This window comes from Xylocopa sonorina, chromosome 6 (genome assembly GCF_050948175.1).
Source record: "Xylocopa sonorina isolate GNS202 chromosome 6, iyXylSono1_principal, whole genome shotgun sequence".
NCBI classification, from domain to species: domain Eukaryota; kingdom Metazoa; phylum Arthropoda; class Insecta; order Hymenoptera; family Apidae; genus Xylocopa; species Xylocopa sonorina.
Window position 1 is genome coordinate 3,899,980 of NC_135198.1, and position 26,811 is coordinate 3,926,790.

The 26,811-nt window shown below is 38.8% G+C and overlaps 1 protein-coding gene across 2 annotated transcripts; it reads left to right on the forward strand.

The window, feature by feature from the left end:
• Positions 1 to 6,076: 6,076 nt before the first annotated feature.
• On the forward strand, positions 6,077 to 26,406 carry Gp150 (leucine-rich repeat domain-containing glycoprotein 150). 2 transcript variants are annotated; one of them, XM_076896635.1, is made up of 9 exons: positions 6,077 to 6,207; positions 18,783 to 19,120; positions 19,913 to 20,172; positions 20,946 to 21,529; positions 21,644 to 21,986; positions 22,298 to 22,663; positions 24,129 to 24,302; positions 24,471 to 24,687; positions 24,851 to 26,406. In XM_076896635.1, exons 2-9 carry the CDS (start codon positions 18,791 to 18,793, stop codon positions 25,256 to 25,258), a joined length of 2,682 nt encoding a protein of 893 aa, XP_076752750.1. In that variant the 5' UTR covers positions 6,077 to 6,207; positions 18,783 to 18,790; the 3' UTR covers positions 25,259 to 26,406. The 2 variants fall into 2 exon arrangements, with proteins under 2 accessions (XP_076752750.1, XP_076752749.1); XM_076896634.1 differs by lacking the exon at positions 6,077 to 6,207 and adding an exon at positions 17,961 to 18,143.
• The last annotated feature ends 405 nt before the right edge of the window (positions 26,407 to 26,811 follow it).

The window sequence follows — 26,811 nt, forward strand, 5'->3', positions numbered from 1 at the left end:
TATATTACACTGCTGTTAAAGAATGCAAAAATCTACTTGTCCATTAAACGCGGCATAAAACCTGGTTTTATATCCGTGAAAGTAAATGAAATACACAAGGATACTGAATATCATAACGAATTCAAGTGTATCATAAAATTTACGAAGAAATAATCAAGATAACAGATACTAACCTTACTCAACATTAGCCCTGAAAAACTTGGCTCGCCTTTCACAAATCGAACCATGAAAAATTACAGAAACAAAATTACAAATTCGAGCTTCAATTAAAATACATTTAAGAAATGTTTTCGAAATTTCTGGCAAAAAAAAAGTTCAAATTCTACAATGCTTTTTTGGAAAAATAAAATGAAAACATATGAAACAATTTTCATAGGTTTCTCGTAAAGAAAAATGGCAGCTGAGAGTCTGAGAGTCTCCGATATAGTTTTATTTTCCATATGTGTTAAACGTTCTCGAGAATTTGTTATTATTTCGAGCAGCCACGCATTGCTTACCAACAAATACGAATATCCATTGGTGAATCGGTCAGAATTGGAGGTGCGTATCCGAGGGCCTATAAAACGGACCACGCGAAGGTATTACGGTACGCCCACGTAATAAACGGCGTTAACGCGAGAATGTTAAGAGCTAATGGACCAACTTCCCGGACACGGCGAGTTTCAACGGCCGGAGCGAATCCTCTGGCAATGACATTGCTGTCTGCCCCGTCGTCGACGCTGAACAATCTCTGGTTATTATCCTGCTGCATTAACTATTTATATCACTTAAACTATTGCGTTTCCGCGCGGTCGTTCCTCAACGATGGAAGACATATATTTGTCCATCTATAAAACACGTATACATCAAACGCGCGTACGTGTCTGTGGCGATCTTCTCGACCTAGCTCCTCGATAGCCGAGAGCAATTTTGACGTATTTATAGTCGATATAGTTGACTTTTCAACCTGGTTGCGAAGACGCGAACGTTTCAAAAGCTTCTTGCTCTATGCATGTGCAGATATGGGTGGACAAGGAATTTGTTCGGGAAATATATTAGAGATAAAGTACTGTTGAGTAACGCGTTCGACTGTTTCGAGCGCCACAAAATGGTGGAACAGCGTAGAATCGCGCGAATTTATTTAAAATTGTTTTTCCTTGGCGAATTAGAGCGTGAATATAGAATTTGTTTGTAGTATAATATGTATTTTTAAGGTAAACATTGTAGAGGGAAATTAAAAAGTTATAATATAATGACGCGTCGGTTTTATAAATGATGGAAACATGGCAAAAAATGAGGATAAACTGGCGTCAAGGTAAAAAGTTGATGAAGAGTGAAAAGAAGTAGAATATTGTAAATAAATCATCGGAGTTCATATACTTCCGTCATTTCTGGTGAGAACCCATCTGATTACCTCATTACTATACAAATTGCAATGAAATATCCATATCTCTCTCAAGTATTCTTATATAACGCGATAAAACGATTCCAAAAGTCTATTTTATCTAATACACGATCCAGAAGACTAATTAATTAAATCAGGGCAATTAATCAAATAACTGATTACTCGAATAATTCATAATTAAATATCAACAAATCGGGAAAGATACAAAAATTTCTAATCATTTAACGTTGTAAACATTTATCTTGTTTCGCTTGCAAAAGTTAAATTTATTTTATTCTATTTTCGTGTTTTCCGCATTTTTCTACTTTTTAACAGATGAAGTGTTAAGCAACATTTTTACGATGTAATATGAGAATTTAAGAATACAGATTGGACGCTCTTCGGCGTGGTGATGTCACTGCAGACACTTGCGACCTCCCTATCTCAAAAATTGGAGAACGTTCGTATTTGTTCGTAATTGATAAGTGTTACAAGGTAACAGTAAACAAGTGTATTTACAGTCATGTAGATACTTATATAATTACATCTCCTCCCCTTTTTTTCTGTCATCTATAGTCTTATGTTGCTTTAGCGCGCAATTGAATGAATTGTATGCATTAACAGGATAGACAGCCATGCTTAACCTCCGGCGGCAAAATTTAATTCGTTGTATGATCGAGAAAAAACTATTTCACGCGATAAAAAAAACGATGTCGAACGCCTTGTAAAATGGCAGGAACGTGGATCGAACAGGTTCGTCAATGTTGATCTTCAATTGTGACAAACGTCGCTTTTAGCGTGCACGGAACGTAATAGGATTCACGTGCGCATTTTTTTCACTTCTCAGAGAACTGGTTTTCTCGATTCATTCCCGTAATCAAACTGCCAACTTCATCAAAAATCAAACACAAGCAAAGATGTATGCTGAACGCAAGGAGGAATATGAAATGGAATTAATAAATTATAGGTGATGAAGTTATTTAAAAATTAATAGCACTCGGTATATAATTACTAGTTTCAAACAGCTATTGTTGCTTTCAATTACTGTCATCGCCATACAGCTACAAATCAATCATTTTCTCGAACGCAAAATTTATGGCCGCTCAATCTTTATTTCACCTGTTCTTTCTGCAATGCAGAATGCGTATCGAACAATAGTTGAAATTCGAAAGAAAAATTATTCCACAACTTCTAATTAGTAGAGTAAATGTACGATTACTTTTTTAATCAAATAAATTATCAACTTTTTGCTCGAATAACTATTTTCTAGTCTACCAGACGTATTAATGTTTCGAAACACGACGATCTAATGAATTTGTTGCCTCGCATTGCCGAAAATAAAATCTCCCCACCCAGGAAGAAACAAAAACGACGTTATGCAACACGAATTGCGAAAGAGGAGCGGAGCTAACAAGAGTCCCGCATTAGCATTACAACGGCGCTACGTATTGTCCACATATTGATATAAACGCAGTACTTTGCATGCCGTTTCCTCGGCTCTATTACAAAATGCTTGTCCCAGTTACAGTTTATTTGCACAACTGATCGAGTCATAATTTCTCAATTTTTCCCGCTCAAATACAAACCACGTAGGTTTACCTCAACTCGCGTTCCTCGATCTTTTCTAATACCGTGTACACAACGTTCATCCGCAACGTTGCGAGCATTCGCAATTTTCCTAATCGCATTCAACCTAGTATTTCATTGGAGGATCATTGTAAACGAATCACGTTTCATATAGTATTATCTCCAGTTGCTAAAAGTCATTAACATGGAATGTTTATTTGTTCATTTAAAAAATTGGAAGCGATGACCTCTGAACCGTATATGGAAAAATATAAGAATTTTTATTAGATTTATTTCTCTGTAGAGCATTAAACGATTAGTCGATATTTTTTTTGTACCCCGTGAATATTTGCGCGGGTTGTCTCGTTTTAATCTACCCTGGCGATTACCTCTTGAACCTTTTCGTGTATTCCGTCTCGCGAGACACTTTAATCGTATGCGTGTAATTTTCGCGATGCTCAAACCTCAATGTGGACGACCGGTGCCATAAATTACGTTTATCTTGAAAGCATTACAACAAATCGCACGATTAAGACGTATATTTAACGCGATGAGTCACAATCTCTGCCGATAAGAGCGTAAAAAATCGTGAAACATTGTGCAACGAATCCTGCGAATAACATTTATCAATTCGTCGAGAGAAATCGAGGCAGAAAGGTGTCGAACACATCGTTTATTGACTTTTTCGCGGGTTACATCGTTTCGATAACGATTATCGATGTGTACCAGATGAAAGAAGGCGTTCAAAAGTTTCGCATCGACACCCATAACTTTCCATCAACAAAATCATTGTAATTCAGTCGAAAATAAATGATCGAAGTTATGCGAAAAATACATCGTAGCAAGAGAAGACCGCACACGGATGGCTTCAGAAAAAACTGAACACATTTCTTCCAATATTTATACTTCCTCAGCATCGATATATCCGCGTTCGAGCCGTTCAATCAACTTCAAACGACAGAGATAAGCGGCTGACGCGTTCAAGTGGCCATTTCGTATTTACCCCCCAAGACGAACTTCGCCTCGGTTGAAACAATCGTTCACCCTTCGCTAGAATCACCAGGCTAGTTAATGTAACCTGTCGTTACGGCGTTGCACGTATGAAACGATAAGGTGTACCCGTTCGCGATATACGATTACAGGAAATGAATAAGTTGGCCTAGTTCGCGAAGGCGCTGGAGGGACTTGAAAAGAATCCGTAAGGACGGCTGAATCGTATTCGATCTGACGTTAAACGGGACCCACGCCGTGGCTTGTCAGCTCGGATTAAGGCTTTGTAATCGCGGATATCGCTCGCCAAGAGAATATTAGCTGAAACAATACCAGAGTCGCGTACGATAATTTCGCGAGTAAACACTGTAACGTATCCAGCCGCGGAAAACGCAGGCGGTATTGCTGTTCCGCTGTAAACCGATCCACTGTACCTGCGACCACTGTCTGGGAGCAGGTGTTTGCTAGTAACCGATCCTCCTGCAAAAGTACATTGTTCAACTATTCGACATTCGTAGAAAAGTAAAGTTGTAAATCGATCTTCCGTTGGGCACGATACAGCGTATCAGCTTGGTCGGTATCAATTATTAGAGCCGTAGAATCACGCGCGTGGTGATTTTAGGTTGCATTTACACGGAGTATTTTTTGTTTCCGTCCTCGCGAACGTATGTTTCATTGCGAGCAGAAGTATAAATTGTGTTATCTGATAAGAATCTTCGAGATATCGTGTACAAACTAGATAAAGTCCTTTTCCAGCCTGCCGCCAGTGTTGCGAAAGAAGGCTAAGGGTGGCGATGCTTTATCTTCAAGATGGCACCGATTACACTTCGTTTCAGCCAACTTTTTTTTTTTTAATATAATCTACTATACCAAGTGTACACATGAAACTGTAATATTCTAGTGATTATTTATTTCGTTTTCTTATGCGTTACTTACGAATTGTACATTTACGTTAAGAAAATTATAAGTCATCTGTAATTAGGGATAACCACCCCTTTGTGTATGGTTCCATGTTAATAAATTATTACAAATTTATTCAAGAATATCATTCATTGCCTATTAATAAGGAACATGTCAACTTTGTCTTCCATAAATTCTCGAATCCACGATAACACTGTGGAATTATTGAGACTCTATCAAATTGATACTGCTTTCAGAACCCATCTAAAGTTCTCCTTGCACCAGGGTGTATAAATCTATTAAAATAAACGAGTTCGTGACAGAAATCTTCCATTATGCTCTTCCCCTTATATTCTAAAGTCTTCGAATCTGCTATAATTTAATTGCAAATGGTTTAAACGATTCGTTCTCTGTCACTGTGCAATGTATCCTGGCGAATGGTACCATAGCACCATAGCGGTAAGACGACTTCCATCATCTTAAGAGGATCGTAAGTGGAGTTGAAGATCGTTCAAGATTCAAGGTGAAGTTCAAGGTGAACAGTGCTCAAGCGTGGAGTGCTTGCAAACTCATTTAAGTCTTCCGATATGACTTTATCGACTTCGATGGTTGAACTGAACACAATCCTCTTCGTTCTGAACTGTAGAGGGCATAACAAAACCTGCAGTCGTGTACACGATCGGTATTTTAGAGCATACGAGGCGAACTTATGAAATGATAGCCTTCTCCTGCACTACCGATGCGATATAAATAATTTATTGCAATGTTTACTCCAAAACAAACTTATATCAAACACCGCCACCATTTAAGAGGCATTATTTTTACTCCATTATGTAAATTCATAGCAAAATTGTAACAATCGCAAAAAATGTACCAAAAAATATGAACGTACATTCCCTTTTTTACTATATGCTACTTCGTGTGATACGAAAATACTTTTAAATACATCTTCCTGCATCAGAAACTCTACTCGCGTCGTTTAGAATATTTTACTATCTATCCACGCAGTCGTTCCAAGCCTCCATGCTGTTCAAGTAAGGTTCAAGAGGCACTCGATGGAGTTACAGGCATAATCCCGGCAGATGGCGGAACAGCTGTCACCTGTTACCTGAACTTTTACCTGAACAGCTCCAAGACGAGGGGCCAACCGACCAATCGTCGCGACGACCCTGGGGCCTCACTAGACCCCCACTACTCTCGCAGCCCGACTCGAATGCCAGAAGCTACGTGGTTCACACAATTTCGTTCGCCGTAAGCACGAAAACCGCTTTCCAGCGTCAGCTTTCTACGTAGCGACGTCCATCGCATACACGTTGTGTTATCGCACGCGTACGCGCGCGTAGTGCGCCGATTTTCGCCGAACACCAACTGCGGGGAAACGGAAACAGGTGAGCGATCGCACCAGATTCATTAGCAATTTGCTCGTAACGAACCGGGATACGAGGTTTCTCTCGAAGAAACGAACCGCCGCTCGGCTAACAGAGACCGTCTTTGCTGGCACTGCCCAACTAAGGACATTCCTGTTGAATCATTCCCGGGGCTTCGAGGATACGAGCGCCTCGTAGGCGTATTCCCATTAAATTCTTCGATACCTGTTCTTCCCGTACACGCGATACCTTAGTTGTATTTTACGATTAAGGTCACATGACTTCTCGTGTATTTGTTTGCTGCCATGTTTGAAGCTCAGACGAGAGCCACGCTAGCGCGTTTCTGCATTTTCTTTTTCTCATTTTTGTTGTTGTTTCCCAAGCGATCGGTCCGGTAGAAAGTTTTCTTCCGACTGTGGTTTCATTTTTGTTTTTTATGCTTTTAATTCGACTGTGATTCGAGTACGTATCGTTGCATTGACAAGGATGATATTTGGTTTCGAGGATTGTGTAATGAGTTTTGCCCGCTAAAAGCATAATTTAAATTTGAATTTAATGGCCTGATACGTCGTTACGTTGATCTGTGATTAAGTCGTGGTAATTGTCAACCGTTTTTGTAAAATCGAAACGGGCGTATTAGTTACTTTTATTTTGGAGTGGAAAATGTTTCGAGCATCGTCGCTGATATCGTTCACGAATATTATATAACGAGATAATGGTAGATATATTTTGTTTTAGTACACGACTGTCTTATAATTAATGGAAATTAATTTGCCATCGAATTTGGTTAATCCATTGAGTTTTATTTAATTGCCGATTATTACAACGCCGCAATTGAAGTTACTTTAAACATTGCGTTAAAAGCGGCACACTTGTTTTGAAACAATTGAACGAGTTTGCGTTACATCGTTTCAAAATAAACAGGTCATTTACTTGCAACAATAAACGCGTACGCGAACGACGTTTAAGAGAAAAAAACACGGAGCTGAAAATAATAACCGCGAGATCAATTAATGTGGCTGGACGTGAATGCTGAACTCGTAGAGGAGTTAAAATGGTAATATGATTAGGCACAGATGTGCGATTGCTGTGTTGCATACCTTTGCACGCGTATCAGCAGTCAGAGATTAGTATTTTTACGTCCTCATCGGCGCCGTCCAACTACGAAACAATAAGACCGATAAGAAACGTACAAGACAAGGTATATTTTACCAATCTGACAAAAGCATTTTTCACGTGATAAAGTTACCAACGTACAATATTTCTTTCGAAATAGACAATTCTGATTTACACATTGATATACATATTTCGTTGAAATTCGAGTGTCACGTAATCGTAAAATTGCAATCGTAATTTTTACAACGCAATACGAATGGAAATGTACTCATAAAATTGTACGAAACAAAGAATACAGCAATTACAGTCGGTATTAATAATTTATGGCTATTAAATTAGTAGCTCGATTAAATGGAAAGGTCAATCAACTCTAAGACCAGAGACGTTCCGTGTCCTGTTTTATCGTTCAATTGAACACACTACTTTCTACTGCTAATTTTAATTAATTGAATTTAGCAACACACTATTTACTCTCCTTATTCTTATTCATTCATCAATTTTATCGCGTTTCTGTTCCTACGCTTCGTCGTACTCCAAAATTCCTCGGTTTTATCATTGTTTTAATACATTTCACGTTCGCGTTGGTTTCACTCGTTCAAGCTTCAGTTCCTCACATTTTTTCTTGCATACTCCGCGTTTCTTCTCCTCCTGGAATTCGGAGTATGCGTTTGTCTGCTCGTTTCCACTTCGTTTCGGCATCCAATCCGACTTCCGTCCTCTTAACTCTCGTCGCATCCTCAGATACCCCTTGGGATACTTAAATACCATCATTATCCTATCAGGTTGATGGTGAACTGCCCAATTTTAATAAAATTATAACCGAATACCAATTACCAACAAAGTACAGTGGTGACATCCAATGTAACAAATTTTTACTCAATGTTTAACTTCTTCTCTACTCGTTTCTCGTAATTGTTTAACACACGCTCAGTGTTTGCAGCGTACAAAAATTTTTTCGGAAGAGAAATCGAATGATTGATAGAAACCAAAAAAAACTAGGCAAAAAATGCAGTGAAATCTATCGATAGTTAGTCTTCGCACATGCATAATTCAACCTCGCTCCCTCGGAAGAGCTGAAAATGCTCGCATAACTCACGCAGCGACCTACTTCTCGACTCAACTAGATTACGAGTAAACACACGCTGGTGCTTTTCGCGGGTCGAACCGCGTCGAGCACAATTAAACGATGAAAAATTGAAGGATCGTTGCGCGATCGGGTTTCACGTCGCGCGATTAGCATCGTAGGCAGCTAGAGCTCAGCAAGTGCTGGTAAAAACGCAAAAATGCTGATAGAATTGCGCGCGAAGCGAAGAATTTCTGTGACGATCGAGCTCAGGCTGGATACCATCGGTAGCATTTAAATACGAGCGTCGATTCCTAGAACCAGCAGTCTGCTAGGCATTAATATTAATACGAACCAGGAATACTTTTACGCGCGCACAACGCACATGTCCCCTCCGGCGCGAACGCGTGTAGCCGTCCCTCGAGCTGTGCAGTGATTTCAGAGCACTTTGCGATAGCAGTGCTCTGCGTCGATCCCGGCAGCGAGACACGAGGCATAGATTTCTAGTGGCACTTGCCACGGAAAAGCACTTCGATCGAAAAGTCGAGGACCAATAAACCGGCGAAGGGCCTGCGCGAGCCGAGGGTGAGTCCCGCAGTCGGTTCCTTAATGGCGCCAGCGTTCGAGCGTTACCTTGGATGCTCGAATGTCACCTCGTACGTGACATCGCACTCTTGCTAACGAAAAATACTCTAGAACCGCTATCTAGAACCGTAATTTAACATGCGACTGATATTTAACACGTCACTACCTAATCTTGCTTTCTATAGAGAAATATATTTTATTATTCGACAAGGGGGTTGGTGCGTTCAGCAAAGGGTCGTTACGATTTGGTCGCAACGAAGTCGAAGTTGAAACACTGCACTGATCGCTCTCGTGATTTATCGTGACTGAAACAAATTATTTTTAATTGAATTTGTTTGAATGTTTAGATATACTTATGTTATATAGGTATGAATTGGTGCATGTTAAGTTTGACCTCATTTTATGGTATTTTTGTATACCAATGATAAGTTGATATCGTGAGAACGGAATGTAGAGCACCACCAAAAATCGTGTCAATCGAAGATACGTTCCACTGTGCACACTTTGGTCAGATTCGCCGTCAACTGGCACCGAATCTAACCGCGACAATGGTCACAGGCGACGGAATGCGTGTTTCTCTAATAATATTTCGCGTGGCTGCGTCCATTCGCAATAACGATTCGATTACGCAAGAGCAAGGTCAGTGTCCATTCGCATAATCTATTTGCGTCCAAGGGAAACACTGAAACTCGTTCCAACAAGGGGAGGCGCAGCCGTGTTAATTGTTTCTGCAATATATATTGCACAATGTCGTGTCTGATGTCGCGAAGCTGCAGTGGCATCTATCGAGTTTCGAACATTTCTCGGGTGTCGAGAAAAGAAATTGGCTCCATCGTCTTCAGCAGATGTAAAAGTGCAGATGTAGGTACACGGTGTGCTGTAACGCAGCTCCTTCATGGAGAAATAATTTCTTCACTCTTCTTCGCGCTTAGAGTTCTTCATCCTTCGATTTAGAGTTATAGAGATTCGTCAAGGTTCCATTATAGATTCTGACAATCGCCTAAAGAGTTGCTCTGATGTTAACACTACGTCTATCAGTGTCTTTGGACACTCTTCTGTCTCAATGCAAATATTTTGCGAATAATTGTTGAAAACTTTTAGCTTCAGAAAGAGATTGGAGGAAAAAGACAGCACGTAATTGATTCAACAGGCACTGTAGAGAGAATTTGTTCAGGAAAAACGATTAAATATAAGCAAAAATTTCAAAAGGTGTCTTAATCGCGTTATATATATTGTTATTAGATAATCTTCGATATTATTATTGAAGAGGTTGCACATTATGAAAGCGTACGGAGCGCGCGGAATGGCGGTCAAGGTGTAGAGCATCATTCTGTCGTTATTTGCATTGTTTGACGGACGTGTAACGATGCTACTCTTTTAATTGACGTCTTTAATGTAGAAACCGATCATCTCTATTTCGAGCCATTTTTAACCAGCCAAAGTAATGCAGTTCGAATTTTGCAATCGAAATAAGTTAGAAACGAACCCGAGATAAAGTATGACTTCTAAAAATCATTATTAATAGAAAGAATACAAAAATAATTTAATCAATTTATTAACCTTCGGATTTCTATATGCGATACGATTATTTTCAATGATAATAAAACTATGCACGTATTTTTAAATAAAAACGATATGATGTAAGAAGAAAACAAGTATATAATGTATAATCTTGTTCAATCTCGCAAGTCATTGACTGCGATTACGTGCATATAGTGATTATTTGTCATACTTTTATGGGATCTTTTTAATAATTATAATACCTGTGCTTCCTTCGTTTATTGTTCTCGGTAGTAAAAATCCCGATTTTACGATATTTACTGTATAAACGCTGTTCGAGGAAGCCCGTTATGCTAACAGATAATCAGTGTATCAGCAATTTCAATTTCTTTTTGTACACATTACTTCTTACGTGTAATAAGAAACAGTACGATCCGAAGGAAGACTGTACGAGGAAAACGGATAATAATAAAAAATACTCGTTAATGAAGAATCATGAAATGACTAATTTTAGAATGACTAATTTTGTAAACGATAACGTGAACAAAATATCGTCGTGCTGCGCTGACTTTGAACTTTCTTTGTGACAGTTTCTGATCGAATATTAACGATATCTAATTTGCTTACAAATTAGTAATATCTAATTAGACCGCTGACATCCGTGCAGATGAATAATTCAATTGACACAAGCGAACAGATTAAATCTAAATAAATATCTGTTTCAAAATATCGGTGTACTAAAAAATATTTCGTACTATCGAATATAATTTCTTAAATATGATCGATCGTTCGTCTCAATTATGATAATTAGAGATTGTACAAAATTTCTTGCACTCAGATGTTTCATTCTTTCAATTTCTTTTGTAATGATGCAAATTTGCGTATTCTCTCATTCCGCGCCCTTAATTTCTCAAAGATACACGATCGACATTACGTTCGACTCATCCGGGAAAATCACAATAACTGGGATCCCTCCTCGAAACAGGATTTCTGACCGTGGCTGACATACATACTACTACGAATCGAGTTTGGCTAAAACCCGGCTATTGTGCGCTCCATAATTTCGTTCTCATCCCGATACTCTTCGCAGAGATCGGGAACGATCGTTCCCTGCCCCTGAATGAATAAACACCGAGTGGAAGAGCCGGTTCGCCAGATGCCCCGATTATTTCTTCTTCTTTTTTTCTTCTCCCCCCCTCTACTTCTCTTTCATCGAACTCCAAACACGATACACGCTCCTCGATCGTGGAAAACAGGCTTTTTCGTGCGACTTTCCCATTAAAATTCATGCTCCGTTACTCATCGGTGAATAATACCTCGAGATATGCACGGGTGTATACGTGCCGCGTGATACGAAACGTTGTTATGATTAATCTGGTAACTCCAATATTCAACCCCTTCTCTGACCAATGAAATGGCAATTTTTAGTCAACATATTAATTATTCATTTCAGGATGAATCGAGCAAGAACGATTCAAGAATGATAATTAACTCGATGTGCTGAGTAACGTTCGCCAAAGTGCGCGCGTGATTTCAACCCCTTGCGCTCGACAACTAATCGACATAGAACACTATATACGCGTGCATCGTAAGAATACTTTTCACTTTTTGCAATCAATTCTATCAATATTGAATTAATCCAAATTCTCTTTATTTTAAATTCAATTCTCTTAATTTTTTTTAATTCAAACTAATATAATAAGTATCAATAATCTTTTGTAACCAAGTATAACGTACTTAGGACAACAAAGGTGAACGTATAAGAGCATAGTTCGTGCTATACCATTCACCTTTTTCCTCTACAATCTTTTTCTATCTCTGAGCAAACACTCTCGCTAGAATCACCCTGCGTGTGCACTGTGTACACACAATTCGGTACACGTTGGCAGTCGCAGTTTCAGCGTGCAAGATCCGATGACGCACGAACACCTGTTTTAATCTTTGAACTACATCGTTGCACTTACAAGACACTTTGAACGCGTGCTCAATAAAGACCACCACGAATCGCAAAAACGTAAGTCGTGACAGATACTAAAGTTTTTCTGGAAAATTGAGATAAAAACAGACAGTAAGAAAAATGGATAACTGAACATTGTATATCGCCGTGCATGCAGCAGTGTATGCACACTTTTGTAAAATCAATTCGTTTTTTAAATCCAAGTAAATTCTTCATGCTGCGTCAATGAACGTTTACTTCAGCTCAAGCATTGATATCTCCAGTCAAATATAACAAACGAAGAAATTCAATTCTTCCATGAATCGATAATCATTGAAATTTATGAATCTTAATCTCTCGAGTTGGAGTGCACGTTTACGTAAACAAGTACACTTTTCCCGTTTCGAAATGTTCGTTTTCCCGTCGCAGTTCCTTCGTAACGAATTCGCAAGGCTTCTCAAGGAACATTTCCATACTTATCGTTTCCTAAAAGCAACGCTGGCATTTTCTGTGGAAGCCAGAAAGCTTCTGAAAATATTCCATCCGCCTAACAATGTTCGTATAGTAACAGTGAAAACACAGTCGTGACTAAACCTTTATTTTTAGATAATTAGATTGTCGCTTAATTCGCACGCTGTGACGTTGTAAACAACCGTGCATCGCGACGAGTGCAAATTCTGAATTTCACTTTCGATGCTACGTATCAGATAAACGATCGAACATGGAACGCTAAATTAAGTTAAATTAATTAAATTGTAATTTTATGTCTCAAATCGAGTACAAACGAAGATACAAGTGTGCACGTGAGTTCTCCCTCGTTCTGACGCGTCACGCAATTGTGAAAGGTGAGCAACGTGACTGAATAGAAACGAATAAGTTTCCGTGGTATTCCGTAAATTCGACTTCGCTGCGATAATTGACCGCGTGCTAGCCTAAATGGGAATTTGAACCGTTACATGGTAACAGTTTGTGGCCACACGAGTGCCACGGAAGCAACAACCTCGCCAAAACTATGGAAAGTGTACGAGAAAGTGTATTACACGTTTATTGACGCGAATTATGGCCTCAAACACGAGATACAAAGGGGTAAAAAAGCAATGGCGTCTCAGACAAAGCAAATATATTATCAGTACATACAAGATACGAGGCTGATAAGAGAAGATAAAGACCTATGTATATTTCCTGATAAAACGTAGGTAACAGCGTACCCAAGCGAAAAGGTTAAACGAAACTGAACTTTCTGGGTGCGCAACAATTATGGCCTCGAGAAATCGAAGTTGAAATTAGTAATTGATCGACGCCAGGAGAATATTTTAATTTGGTACGATTATATTGCTCGCAGATCGAAATTAGAAATTGTGAATTATACATTCTGAACGTCGGTTCGTTACAAGGTCGTGCACGGTACTTTAGAACAATTTTCATTTCTTTTTTTATTATTTCTATGACATTTTAGAGTTGAAACGCTTTTTAATAGCTCCAACGTTTATACAGGATGTTTCAAATTATTTTAGCCTCTTCGATAAAACTTTCTTGCCACGATTTTTTGATACAGAAAGAAGAAACAGATATGAAGCAAATATAGATTAATCGAAGCTTCATTTAAAGAGGTTCAATAGAAAGGAGCAGTAAACGGAATTGCGGTTGCGGTGCGATGCACAGCGAGATTAAATTGACAGTCATTGTAATCGCCGGCCATTTAAACGCTTGGCGACAGTGCTCCTTCTTTTGTACGGATTCTGTGTTTCTGATGCGTTGCCAATTAACCACAACAAACCAGTCTATGTAACTACTTACGTACACGCTTATTATTGCTTTGTGACGACATACACAACGACATGAATAGGATGCATTCGTATTCTCTTCCTTTTAATTGAAATTTCACCATTTCTTTTTATCTTTTAAACAATTTCTCAAACACTCGAAGCGAATAGAACTTTTCTTGGGATTGCTGAAGAACAAGTTAAAGAAAAAAAATTTGATAACTTGGAAACAATTAGGAAAGTATTAAGTTTGATTTGAAGCAAGATATGGAATTATCAACATTTAGTATCGTTTTCAAATTCGATCGACTTAGAACGAAGTAATTAACGAACCAAAAAGTGAAAGAATTGATGCAAGTACCATATAGAATAAGAATTTTTTAAAAATATGGACTTGATACGATCTGATTTCGAAGTAAGAAATACTTGAAGCGATTCGAACTAATCATTGTTCATTGTAACTGCATGCAATAATTGGAAATATTCCATCGGAGCCCATTATTTTGCGCTCATATAATGCACGAAGTTACAACGAAGTTAAACTCGAGGCACCCTGTGCAGTAACCCATACTCGTCGCACGCCCTGCTATTAATTCCGGATACAACAGTGGCCCATTACGTAAGTGCCAATTACCATGCAGATACATTTATGTGGCGAAACGAGACCGGTATGATCAACCAAAGCCAAAAGAGGAAGCTACAGGCGCGGCTAATATCTCAACGATTGCAAATAAGTGAAATAAAAATGTTTCATCAACTTCTCGATCGACAATCGCACGCTCTTGCAAAATAAGAACGAAGATAAAATCTGTTGGCTGTGAAAAACAAATTATTATTCTGTATATAACAAAAATTATTCTTCAAGTTGCTCTTCAACAAAGCCAATAACTTCGTTTCGTATTTGTTGCTCGTAACGGACGTCACTCGATCGCAATCGAAGCGTCCAAGGAAAGATAAGACCGATTGAGATCGATTTAATCAATGGAAACGACGACTAATGAAAATCAATGTGATGTTAATTAGTGAAAACGTGTCGATGGACATTTTATTGAAATATAATTCGCAAGACATGAACGCATACGCTTACGAAATCTCGTTACTTTTACTGTCATCGACACCAGATTGCGGGCGTTACGTATTATATATACAGTGTCGTGTTTAACGCCGTCCGGTGGCACTTCTTTGCAGAGAGTGTCACTCGAGACTCGAGTTAATTTCACAAGAAATCAGCTATCGTACGACGAATTGATAGCACAGAGGTTCGATTCGAATCGATACGCGATTCTGAATACTACGTAATTGGAATGCCTCCACGAAGGACGTCAGTGTCTTGTAATAAGTGTCCAATTCACGTAGACGGAATGTTTCCTGTCAATAAAAGTGTCCTCGTCACGAGACGACGTATCACTTTTTTTTCTTCGACCAGCGCTTTCTATATGTTTTATATTATAACACAGATTCTCGGTACACTCGATCATTTTCTCTTTACGGATAATAAAAAAGCAAAATTCAATAGTTCTCTTTAGTCCATCGATGCTCCAATGTTCTAAATGCTGCTGCAAAAATATCAACTCTTTGACGTGCCATATGTATCACAAGCACAAGTTTTCCAAGCGCTTTTAGACACCAACAGTAGTCAAGGAGTTAAAAACCCATGAAAACTTACCACAGAATACCCATGCAAATAATATAAATCTCTCTTTCAAGAATTACAAAGTTATATACAGATACCTCGTGACAAATTACCAGGTGCCATAGAAAGAAACGCTTTTAACTGCCACGACTTATGTAACAGTCGTTATCATCGAGACTGTACGAACTTATCAATTCGAAAAAGACATTTCAACGACCACAATAATTTCCATCGCGAAGCACTGAACAGAGAAAGTCCAATTTCCAAGCCGTCAACGTTTAACATCTCTCAGCCTGTTTGTCCATTTTCTCGTCCATTCCCTCATCCCCCACCGTCCAGTTGGGTCCAGGACGGAACAGCAATGCCCGGAATTCATGGATCCTCCTCGAGCCTAGAGTTGGCCCCGGCGCCCTTTCGTGTCTGTTTGTTACGAGCAAATTGAAATGGAAAAGCAGAAGGGACCACCTGCGCTATGCGCTGGGGACAGGTAACACTACCTGGCTGAGATTTCTCGAGCGACGAACAAAGGGCCCAGCTGGCTCTCGCGTACCCTGCGACCCGGGCCCGCCCTTTTAAGCGACATTCACACGTATACCTGCGAAGCACCTCCCGGGCCCACTTCCTATAAATTGCACCCCGTCTTCGGACGCGCGTCTCTGACCTGTCCGTCGACGAACCTGAGAGGGACCATTTTCTTCGCCTGAAGCGAGCTTGAAAGTTACCTCTGCTGTAAAATGTGCTGTTGTATATCGCGCGATCACGATGAATGTGGAAGATGTTGAAGATGTGGAAGATGTGGAAGATCTTTGGAAGATGTTGGTTTGAAAATTTTGTAGAATTTTTTTTTAATCGAATCTTCTGAGGTTTGTGGAGATCTTTTTATTTTCGAATCAAAGCGAAATACGAATGCAAAATTTCTGTGATAATCTGAGTGCAAAATATGGTATCTAAACTAGCATTATCCTTTGAAACGCTCATTTCTTCTTTCGTTCTATGGAAATTTTCGAAAGGTTAATACGATCGGTTGGTGACTTAACTGGTTACAAAGTAACGTATAGAATAATAAATGAGCGCGATAATGGAACATTTAAAGGCGATAATCATACGTACACCGAACAATAAGAAATATCCAGTGATAATGGTTCTATTCGTTAACGTCATTATAAGCTCGACCAATGCACTTACACCATCAAAGTGTTATTATTGTAAGTCCAATTTAATTCTTATCAGATATTGCATCACGAGGCGATATTATCGACATTACGATTTGAAGAGGTCTTGAGTAATTAAAATTTTGTGAGACTTCAATTTCCCTTAATTGGAATCATTTTTTTTTTTTTGCAATCGTGTCACACATCAGTACCTAGAACGATATGTAGATGTGTACAATTGATGTACCGTGAGGTTGTTTATTAATAATTTCGAATGAAATTTAATCTCGAGAGAGAACGCCTATTCGTTCAATTTAACCAGATAATAAAATACGTGACACAGATAAAAGTAATAAGACACGCATTTTTCCCAAATGAAAATGAAATATCAGAACACCGAGTCTCTTTGTTTCCTTCGACTCTGCTTCCCAGCTGGGGAACAATCGAGCGTATCTAAACTTTACGACGACAACATCGACGTTTCACTTTTTCTTCCATCCTCGCGACAATAAATCGTATTGATCATTCTCCGGATCGATATTATTGTCTTCGCACGGATTAAAGAGAAATCGATGGATTTGAACGATTGCCTTGAAAACAACGACAACGAGCCATTATGTAGTTCAATGCTGCCGCACGATTTCCCTTTTAAAGCAATAAATGTCAGAGACGCTACACATTTACTTCTAAAGATACGCGAACAATTTTCAAATTCGTTTCTTCTTCTCGAGAACGATTATCTATCTTTCTTTTAATCTTAATCTGGCTTCTGTACAGTCATTTTTCAAAATTTCTGTTAAATACAGACGTGAAGACAGTTGGAATATTTCAGTATAAAATTTCAAAATTATTTCACGGATATTTATTGCAAAGATTCGATACTATGCCACTTAAAGATAATATTGGAGGATATAAAGTTAACGTTAAACGCTCGTCAATCGCACGTCTTAAGCAAAGTCTCGAATTGACGTGTATACACGTCGAACGTGTATACAGTCAACTGGTTAAGTATAAAAAGGATTGAAATTCTGGTACGAAACAGTACACGATTCATGGTCAGAGTATAGGGAAGATGGAGAGTACAGACGCTTCGGTTGGATTAATTACTCGAAGATGTCTTCCTTTTGGGCAAAGATGCCTCACTTCCTCTTTCAAAACCGGTCGTGGTTACCATTACGTGGAACCCAGCCACGAGACGTTACACGTCGAGGTAAACTGCTGCGAGATATTTTCAATCGTGTTCGATCGTATTATTAGAATTCCTCTCGTTAATTGCTGAAAACGTGGATCGAATTTCAGTTTTTCGTCGAATAACGATATTTATATCGTTCGTTTGAATGAAGTAATAATTTGTGATTTATGAAAATAATTCATATATCTGTTGTGACAGTTGTCGCAGAGTTTCAAAAATTTTATTTTCAACGAAAATATTGGAAAATGCCTGATATAGTGTTGGAGTAAAAACACGAAGTAAAAGGGGATTTATATTAGGATTGATATTTAATCTAACGCAAAGTATGCTGTAGGGAAACAGCATGTTCAAAGTTCGTTGAACCACAGAAATGGAATCCGTTCAAACAGAGATTCGCTTCGCTACGATTTAATTTTTCTATGCCTCGTAAGATTATGGTATCTCCAACTTTTTTCTTTACGATTCTTCACGTTCGACAACTGGAAATAGTCTCTGTATACTCAGAACTTCAAACTTCTATTACAAATATTGGTTCTAGAGCATTCATCTTTTAGATCTGTTCATTATCAATAAATCTGTGGCCAAACAAAAATTGATCAACGATTCTAATAAATGGCGTAACAAATAATACATGTTTCTTCTTGTTTCTGTTCACAGAGCGCAAAATGAAGGTTTTACTAGCTCTGCTCCTCTCCGTGCTGCTACTTGCAGTGGTGGTCTCATCACTGGATGTTGCTTCAACTTCGACGGGAACGCCGTCAACCAAATCGCGCGAGAATGATTCAGACGATTCAGGAAGATCGTCAAAAAAATCGCCGGCAAAAGCGAACGACCTGTCTGAGAACGAAGCTAAATCAGTCGGAAGTGTCGATGAAAGGGTAACGTCGAAATTAGAAAGAGATAATGACCTACGGCGTATAAAATCTTTCCTTAATCCCAAGGATATGCTTTTACGGGAAATTGATACTCTGAACGAAGGATCTTCTAACGTTAAGGTGATTCGCTAGTCCTAGAATTGTGAACCAATTTAACCCTCGATTGGTGGACGTTAGGGTCGTGAAGACACCCCTTTTTATACTTTCGTATCACTGATACGCTAGCAATTTCAACGTCAGAAAATTCGATAATTATATTACATTTTATGAATATTATAATTTAATATATTATTCTATAAACAGTGTCAAATTGGATTTTAAGTACTTTTCTTATTTATGGTATCAATATATGTGGACTTTCCTTTTTAAGAATCGTATTTGAATAACTGTGTCATAAGTAACTCGACTGTATGTTTAATATATAGCAAAACACTTCGACGTGCACTGCAGAGTAATAAATGAACAGAAAAAGCAAACAGAATATATGATACCACTTTTTGTCAGTTAATACACATGAATTAAAATCGATGATGACTGATTGTAACGCGTGAGTGCTTCATAGTCCGCCATCAGAGGGTTAATAGGAATTTACATATTTGCACACACTCTCCTACATTATCTGTCTAATATCAACTAATCTCTCAACGATTGATCAAATAATCATAATTCGAGTGAAACGGTAACAACTTCTACGACCATCGAACCACAAACAAACACATCCTTCTATTAACCAGAACGTGATTACAAATTCTAATCAATTAAATTTGAAATAATAAACAAACTAATATTCCTTCTCCCTTTCGATATTCATATACGTAACAAGCTCTATTTCATACCAATTAAAGTACGCTAAAATATCTGACGAGCGACGCAGTGTAAATAATAAGAAGATTATTTGTTAAATGATCGCAGACTCAGACTGAAGTCGCGGAAACGGATAGGACCAGGCCCTTGAGTCTTTCGTCGACAGCGAATCCAACGACGTCCAACGTTAATTACACATCGCAGGACAACGCTGGGAAGAACGTGCTCGACGATGTACCAGCGCTGGACTACCTAGCCGACGACGATGAGGAGGAGGACGAGGACGTGGAGGAGTACGAGGAAGTGATGACACAATGCCCCGATTACTGCAAATGCGCTGGCGAATACGCAGCTGCAACGACCGCGACGTACGTTTCCGGTCTTCAATATTGACAGTTCAACATCATGTTTTAATTGTTTCTTCTTGGAAACGTTCTAGATAAACGTTAATATCGCGCTACGTTAATTAACGCGACGTCGTGCTGCGTAATTATTCCATAAGATCGTAGTTTCAGTAAGAAGTAAAAATATTCTCAAGCTCAAGTGATACGTTTCGATTAATAATTGCGCTGATTAAAATTCCAGTCTTAGAAAATGAACGGACTTTATACGTCACGACCTAACGTTAGCATCTCGAGGAGACAGACATGTGTCGCATAATGATGCTATGTGTAATTACAGACAGGAAATTACAATAGTTACCTTGATTAAACTATCAGAAGCCAGCCATAAGCAACGAAAACATTTCAAGATGTAGACGATTATGCGAAAAGAGCGAGAAAAAACATTCGACATCTGCATCTGAGATAAACTTAAATCTATTTTCATTCATTTATCCATGAGAAAATTAAAAACTTTCCTCTTTACTGTCATAAGAAGCTTTAGTCTTCTTATCTAACAATCCAAATAAAAAAGAAAAATAGATTTGAATTATCTTCTTCTCAGATAAAACATCATTAAGCGACAAAACCCTAACAAACTTCATATCTACAACTTTTCAACCTCTCTTTTTGCGACACACGACGTCAAACCTATTTTAACACCATGGAACGAAAAGAATCTGTTAAAATATACGAAAAAGAAGTATCTCTTCCAAGTTCATTTTTAAAATCTGATATCTTTGCTTTTGTTTTTCACTTAGATGCACCAAACTCGTGGACGAACAATCATTCGGCACGAGCATCGTCCATTTGCGAATCGAGAACGCCGAACAAATCCGTCTGGGCCCTCACGCGTTCCTCTCGCTGGGTCTCCAGCAGTTGCAGTCGATCGTGATCACCGACACGAGAATCGTCGATCTGAATCAATCGGCGTTCGATGGTCTGCCCTACCTATTCTCGATCAGCTTGGCCCGCAACGATCTCCAGGACATCCACCCGAGCACGTTCCTCAACAACAAGCAACTCTCGTTGCTCACCATTTCCGGGAACCCGTTGAAGCACATGCAAGAGTTGAAGCTGTCGAAGCACGGCCTCTTCGACGCGCCGTCCGTCACCGAATTCAACTTCTCCTTCAACGGGTTGACCAAACTGAAGCGCTCCGCGTTCTCCAAGATGCAGAGCCTGATTTACATCAACTTGAAGGGCAACAGGTTGAAGGAAATCGACGGCTCCATCTTCAGCATGCTGAAATCGTTGCTCGAAGTGGACCTCTCGAATAATCTGTTGACCGAGGTACCAGCTGGTCTCTTGTCCAACAGCGACGTCGAAACGCTTCGTATTTCTGGTAAGCTCGAGCTAGTCCTATAAAACGAAAAAAATAGGAATTTTATAGTGTTAACTTTATAATTGTTATAACACAAAGGGTATTTTTTTAAACACAAGGATGTTCGATTTTCAGGAAACAATTTGGCAAGCCTAAGCTCTATACAAGGAGCAACCTTGAGAGTATTGGACGCGTCGAACAACAAAATCAAAATGATAGGCAAAGACGACTTTTTCAATATGTCCTCGTTGGACCAATTGATACTCAGCTCGAATGGTCTGAAGAAGATACACCACCACGCTTTCACCTACCTCGACGAACTCACTTATCTCGATCTGAGCAACAATAAGCTGGCACCCCTGTCGGGGCATCACTTCAAAGCTAATTCAAGGTTGCAGGTATTGCTGTTGAACGACAATCCTGAATTGGAACGCTTACCTGTTTTCCAGCTATCTGGATTTGAGTACAACACGTTTAAGTAAGGACACTTTCCTTTCTTAAGAAACTAATCATAAACGTGCAGAATTTGTGTTCTTTGAACTTTACGAGAGGTACATTGTGCACTGGTTGTACAACTGTCATCCATTTCTGCATTTATTCGAATCCAATAGAAACTTGCAATAGTATCTTCAAAAGAAAAAAAAAAATATTCTAGAATATTTTAAAAGAATCTCTAAACATTGATCAACTTTGGTAAAATTCAAAAGGAACACTGAAATTTCCCAGCAGACGCTCCTTACACGGAGCACTGCGATAAGATTGTACTCACGATCCCAAAAATGTTTACAGCATATACCGGTTCGAGTGCTCCAACTGTGGCTTGTATTTCCTCGACGAAGGAACATTCAACGTCATGCCAGGGATAACGCAATTGAACCTCTCCAGAAACCGACTGAGTCGACTGCCGAACGGGCTTTTCGCTGGCCACGGGTCTCTACAAGTGCTCGACCTTTCCGACAATATAATCGATACTTTGGAGAACGATATGTTCCGCGGCGCGACCGGTTTGATGAAGCTCAGCCTCGCTGGTAATCCTTTGACGACGCTGCAAGTGACACCGTTCCTCGCGTCCTCCGTCCTCACCAAACTGGACGTGAGCAGATGCGTGTTGGAGAGAGTTTGGAGCGAGGCTAGAGTTCCTCTGACTAAATTGCAGTAAGTAATCGTTGTTGTGTAAGTTGTTGCACGAATGTGATACGTGTGACGAACGCAAATGGGCTACGAGTGATTGATGTCCAACGAGAAATGACTCTATCCAAATCGTCTCTAGACGATGTTATGCAAAGTCGTTTCTTGTCAGACACTGTACGATGCGTTTATAGTTGTGTCACAGAGCATGACGGAATCACCGAGACTGTCTTTGGCACGATATACTCGAGCTTCTTTTAATACAGTGCACAAATTCTGACAACCCCTTGTAACACGGTTTCTGTATAGTATAATTTAGTTTTGCAGATTGTCGTTGAGTGTTTAGTGATAAATGATGAAACTGAGGTTGATGAACAATGAAATTGATTAGTTTTATGCGTTTAAGGCAATTTAGAAGAAGTTATAACTATGAACCCAAATTTACTGTAGTGTTACTTAAAAATTTCAAAATTTAAAAGTGAAAGTTTGGAGAACACTGGTCTACACGAGCAAAATGGCACGCATCGATGGTCATTCGCAACGTGCGTCGCGGGTTAAAGTCATGCGAGCAACGTTCTTTCTGGAGGAATGTAAAACTGTGACGCATGTTGCTTCCGTTTTGACGTGCGTCATTTTTACGACCGTAGCTTTAATTGCAGGCGATTTGGAGTTCATTTATAGCCATAGTTCATTTATACCCAGTTCCTTTTTGAAAGGTAACGGAGGTCAGACCCAACTGTTTGAGCTTTCGCCCGCATACAGAGTTTAGGATTAAATTTTCCAGAACAACACACTTACCCTTCATATAGCCTCGAGAACAGCTCGCTTTCTAGCATCCGAAGGGAAGCTTCCTTTCTGGCAAATTCTCTTGATCTTCAGAAGAGAAAACTGCAATAATATTACACCGTTGGTTGCTCGCATTGTATTAATTGCCAGAAATAAGAATAACGCGATTATTTGAATAAATAAACTTACTTTCATCGAGCGCGTCCTTAAGGTGTATGTGCGCACTTTGAAGTGGAGAACAAGTATGAAGTCGACTTTTTGTAGACCCAGTTCGAGAATGCTTTACTCAACAATCGTTTGCATACACCTAAAAATAAAAGTATGTAAATGTTAGTATTAAATCAGAGTAATTAGAATGTTATTGACTATATTTTCAGACACTTATCAATTCGACAGAATAACCGTAGGGTAAAGTTTTGATCTTCAGAAGAGGAAACTGCAATAAGAATACACCAATGCTTATACGCGTTGTATTGACTGTCAGAAATAAGAATAAGGCGAAATAAACTTACTTTCATCGCGCACGTCCTTAAGGTGTATTGCACCTATACAGTTTTGAAGTAATGAACAAATACGAAGTCGACCTTTTATAGACCAAATTCGAGAATACTTTATTCAGCTATCGTTTGCATACACCTAAAAATAAAAATATGTAAATGTTAGTATTAAATCAGAGTAATTAGAACATCATTAACTATATTTTCAGACACTTGTCAGTTCGACAGAATCTTCTGTGCCGAATAACTGTGGAAGAACTGAAGGCAACGCCAAACATTGTTAGCTTGGATCTGTCGCACAATCAATTCGATTGCGATGATGAGTTCAAGGATGCTGTACAATGGCTGACCGATCATGGCGTGACGCCCGTTGAATCGCCAAAGTATTTGTCGTTTTCTTAATTTGCTCACGTTTAATTGATGTTAGCTTGCACTTTTCAATTTTCCAAATATATTTTTTATTTGGAATTTGTAAATTAATGCACAAAATTGACAAACATATACACGTATAGAATTTCCATAATAATTTTGCGAATCTTCTTAACGCGCAGATACATAAGCAATTATGCAGCGGATGACAATTATCAAGATTCCGAGGGTATCAGCCAATGGACGGAATTGGCGAAGGTAGTTTGCGATGACCTCAACGATGGACCACCACCAAGGCCTGTTCCTCACAAAGAAGACAAAATAAAGATACTTATTTCAGGCTTCGACACGTCCGAAGATACCGATCCTATGTTGAAGAGCAGCATCGAAAGCGACGAAGTACGTGCCAATATTGTCACACTCCCAAATATTTCAATTGAATTTTTATTACTTATTATCATCAATAACTTAAAATATTAATCATTTACAAAACTTATCCCTTCTCCTTTTAATGATCTTCTTTGTACAAAAATTCTAAAAGAACGAACTTCCGTTGCACCAGGAACTGCTCAAACTGCAAATCGATCACGGGATGAAATCGAACGAGGAGGTGGAGAAGGCCTGGACGACCCAGAATCAGGAATACGAGGACTTCGTTCCCTCTGAGAGCATGGAGTACCGTCCTTGGTACACCAGCGCGCTCTGGCCAGTGGTGATCGTCATCGTGATAACGACGATGATCCTCTTGCTGACCGTGCACATCGCGATCCATTTGGCGAAACGACGAGGACAAGGACCAGTGATCAGGCCACCGATGATCCTGCGACACGGGCTGATCGACAACAAGAACTGCGGCCTGGTGTACAAGCCTCTTCAGGAGGAGATCGCGACGCCGCACGTCCCGAAACGCGGTAGCTTCTATTCCAGTAGTACATTCCACTACAATAAAATTGTGCCAGAGAGCGTTTAAAATGCGCCACCAACTAAACTATAACTCTAAAGTAATCAATTATTTCTGGTAACCGATGTAATTTTATTCGAGACGCGCTAGGGAGGGTGAATGATACTTAAATGAAATAGACTATACGTTTATAAGAAGAACCAATGAACAGTTCGATTGCACCTGGAAAAACGTGTCACAGGTTCTTGTGATTGGACACGTTTAATTATTAAAGTTCGAAGAGATGTATCGTCCGTTCGCTCGATGTACGAAGTGAAACAATATGAAAGCGACGTGTCTCTTTGGTTCTGTAATACATATTGAAAGAAGAGTAGCTCTAAGATTTTTAATTAGGATCGCTTCTTTTAATATTTTATCCAAACAGTGGCTAAGTTATTGTTAACAAAAGAATAACTTCGTTCGAGATATTAACACGGTGTTACGCTTCTGAGGACGCTCGAGAACTTATTAGAGGTCCATCGCGCGACCAGATGCGCCGCCATTGATGCGTTTTGCTTCGTACATGGGATAAGCAGATGGTATCCATTTTTATATTATATAATATTCGTACGTAATAACAAGTATGCTGACAGATATTTTTTAGAAAGTTTTCGACGACGAATCACATTTTTCAAAGTGTTCAATGGTTTTACATTTCCAGGATTTTCCCTGATACTTAATAATAGTTCGAAAGCATTTATCTATACGCTTCGCGTGAAATTTTTAATCGTACCCACAAAATGTTACGCTAGAATATTTCCTTTGACACGAATTATTGATTTTTAAAACAGATTCGAACGGCACGACGGTAATTTCAGTTTGTATATCTATGTTTAATTAATAATTTCGCTGTTTAATGTTAACGAACGTAGAATCGTAATTTTAGATGAATAGATGAGTTATTACAAAGGTAAATGGGGACGGAAAACGATAGATAAATCGAGAAAATGGTGACGTGCCGGGTTTTCAAAATGCGACGAGTACAATTTTAATTTTCAAATTAAAAGGAGCTGTTCCAAGACGGTAATACAAACGCAAACAGTAAAATTTATTATTTTTAATTAGGCAGGTCGTAAATTAATGTTTCGTAGTATAGATAGCACATTATCGTGTACTGTGCGTAATACTACGTGTAAATAATGTATAACGTTTTAATAAAATTTTGATTATAGTAAACATGTCCGAATCATGTTCCATTTCAACCCATACAAATTTAATCCATATAAATCATCCAATAAAGAAGTTATCTGACTGACATAATTAATGTTACAATTAAAAATAAAAATTTGACACGTTATAAACTCGATCTACAATACAGAGCAGAAAATAAACTCTTTCATGACTCTCTTCTCTAAAAAATTACATAACGCAATCATTTTCATATTTTTTATATTTTATATATTTAAATAAAGTTCTGAAATATTATAAGAACGATCTATTGTCACTAGCAGAATCTCGATTTTCGATTTTTACTTTTTATCTCCTTTCTCAGAACGTCAATTCAGTTACAAATAGATGCGTCTTACTTTTTCATCAAGTTTCATATAGGAATTAATAAACTGCAATAAAGAAACTTGTATGAG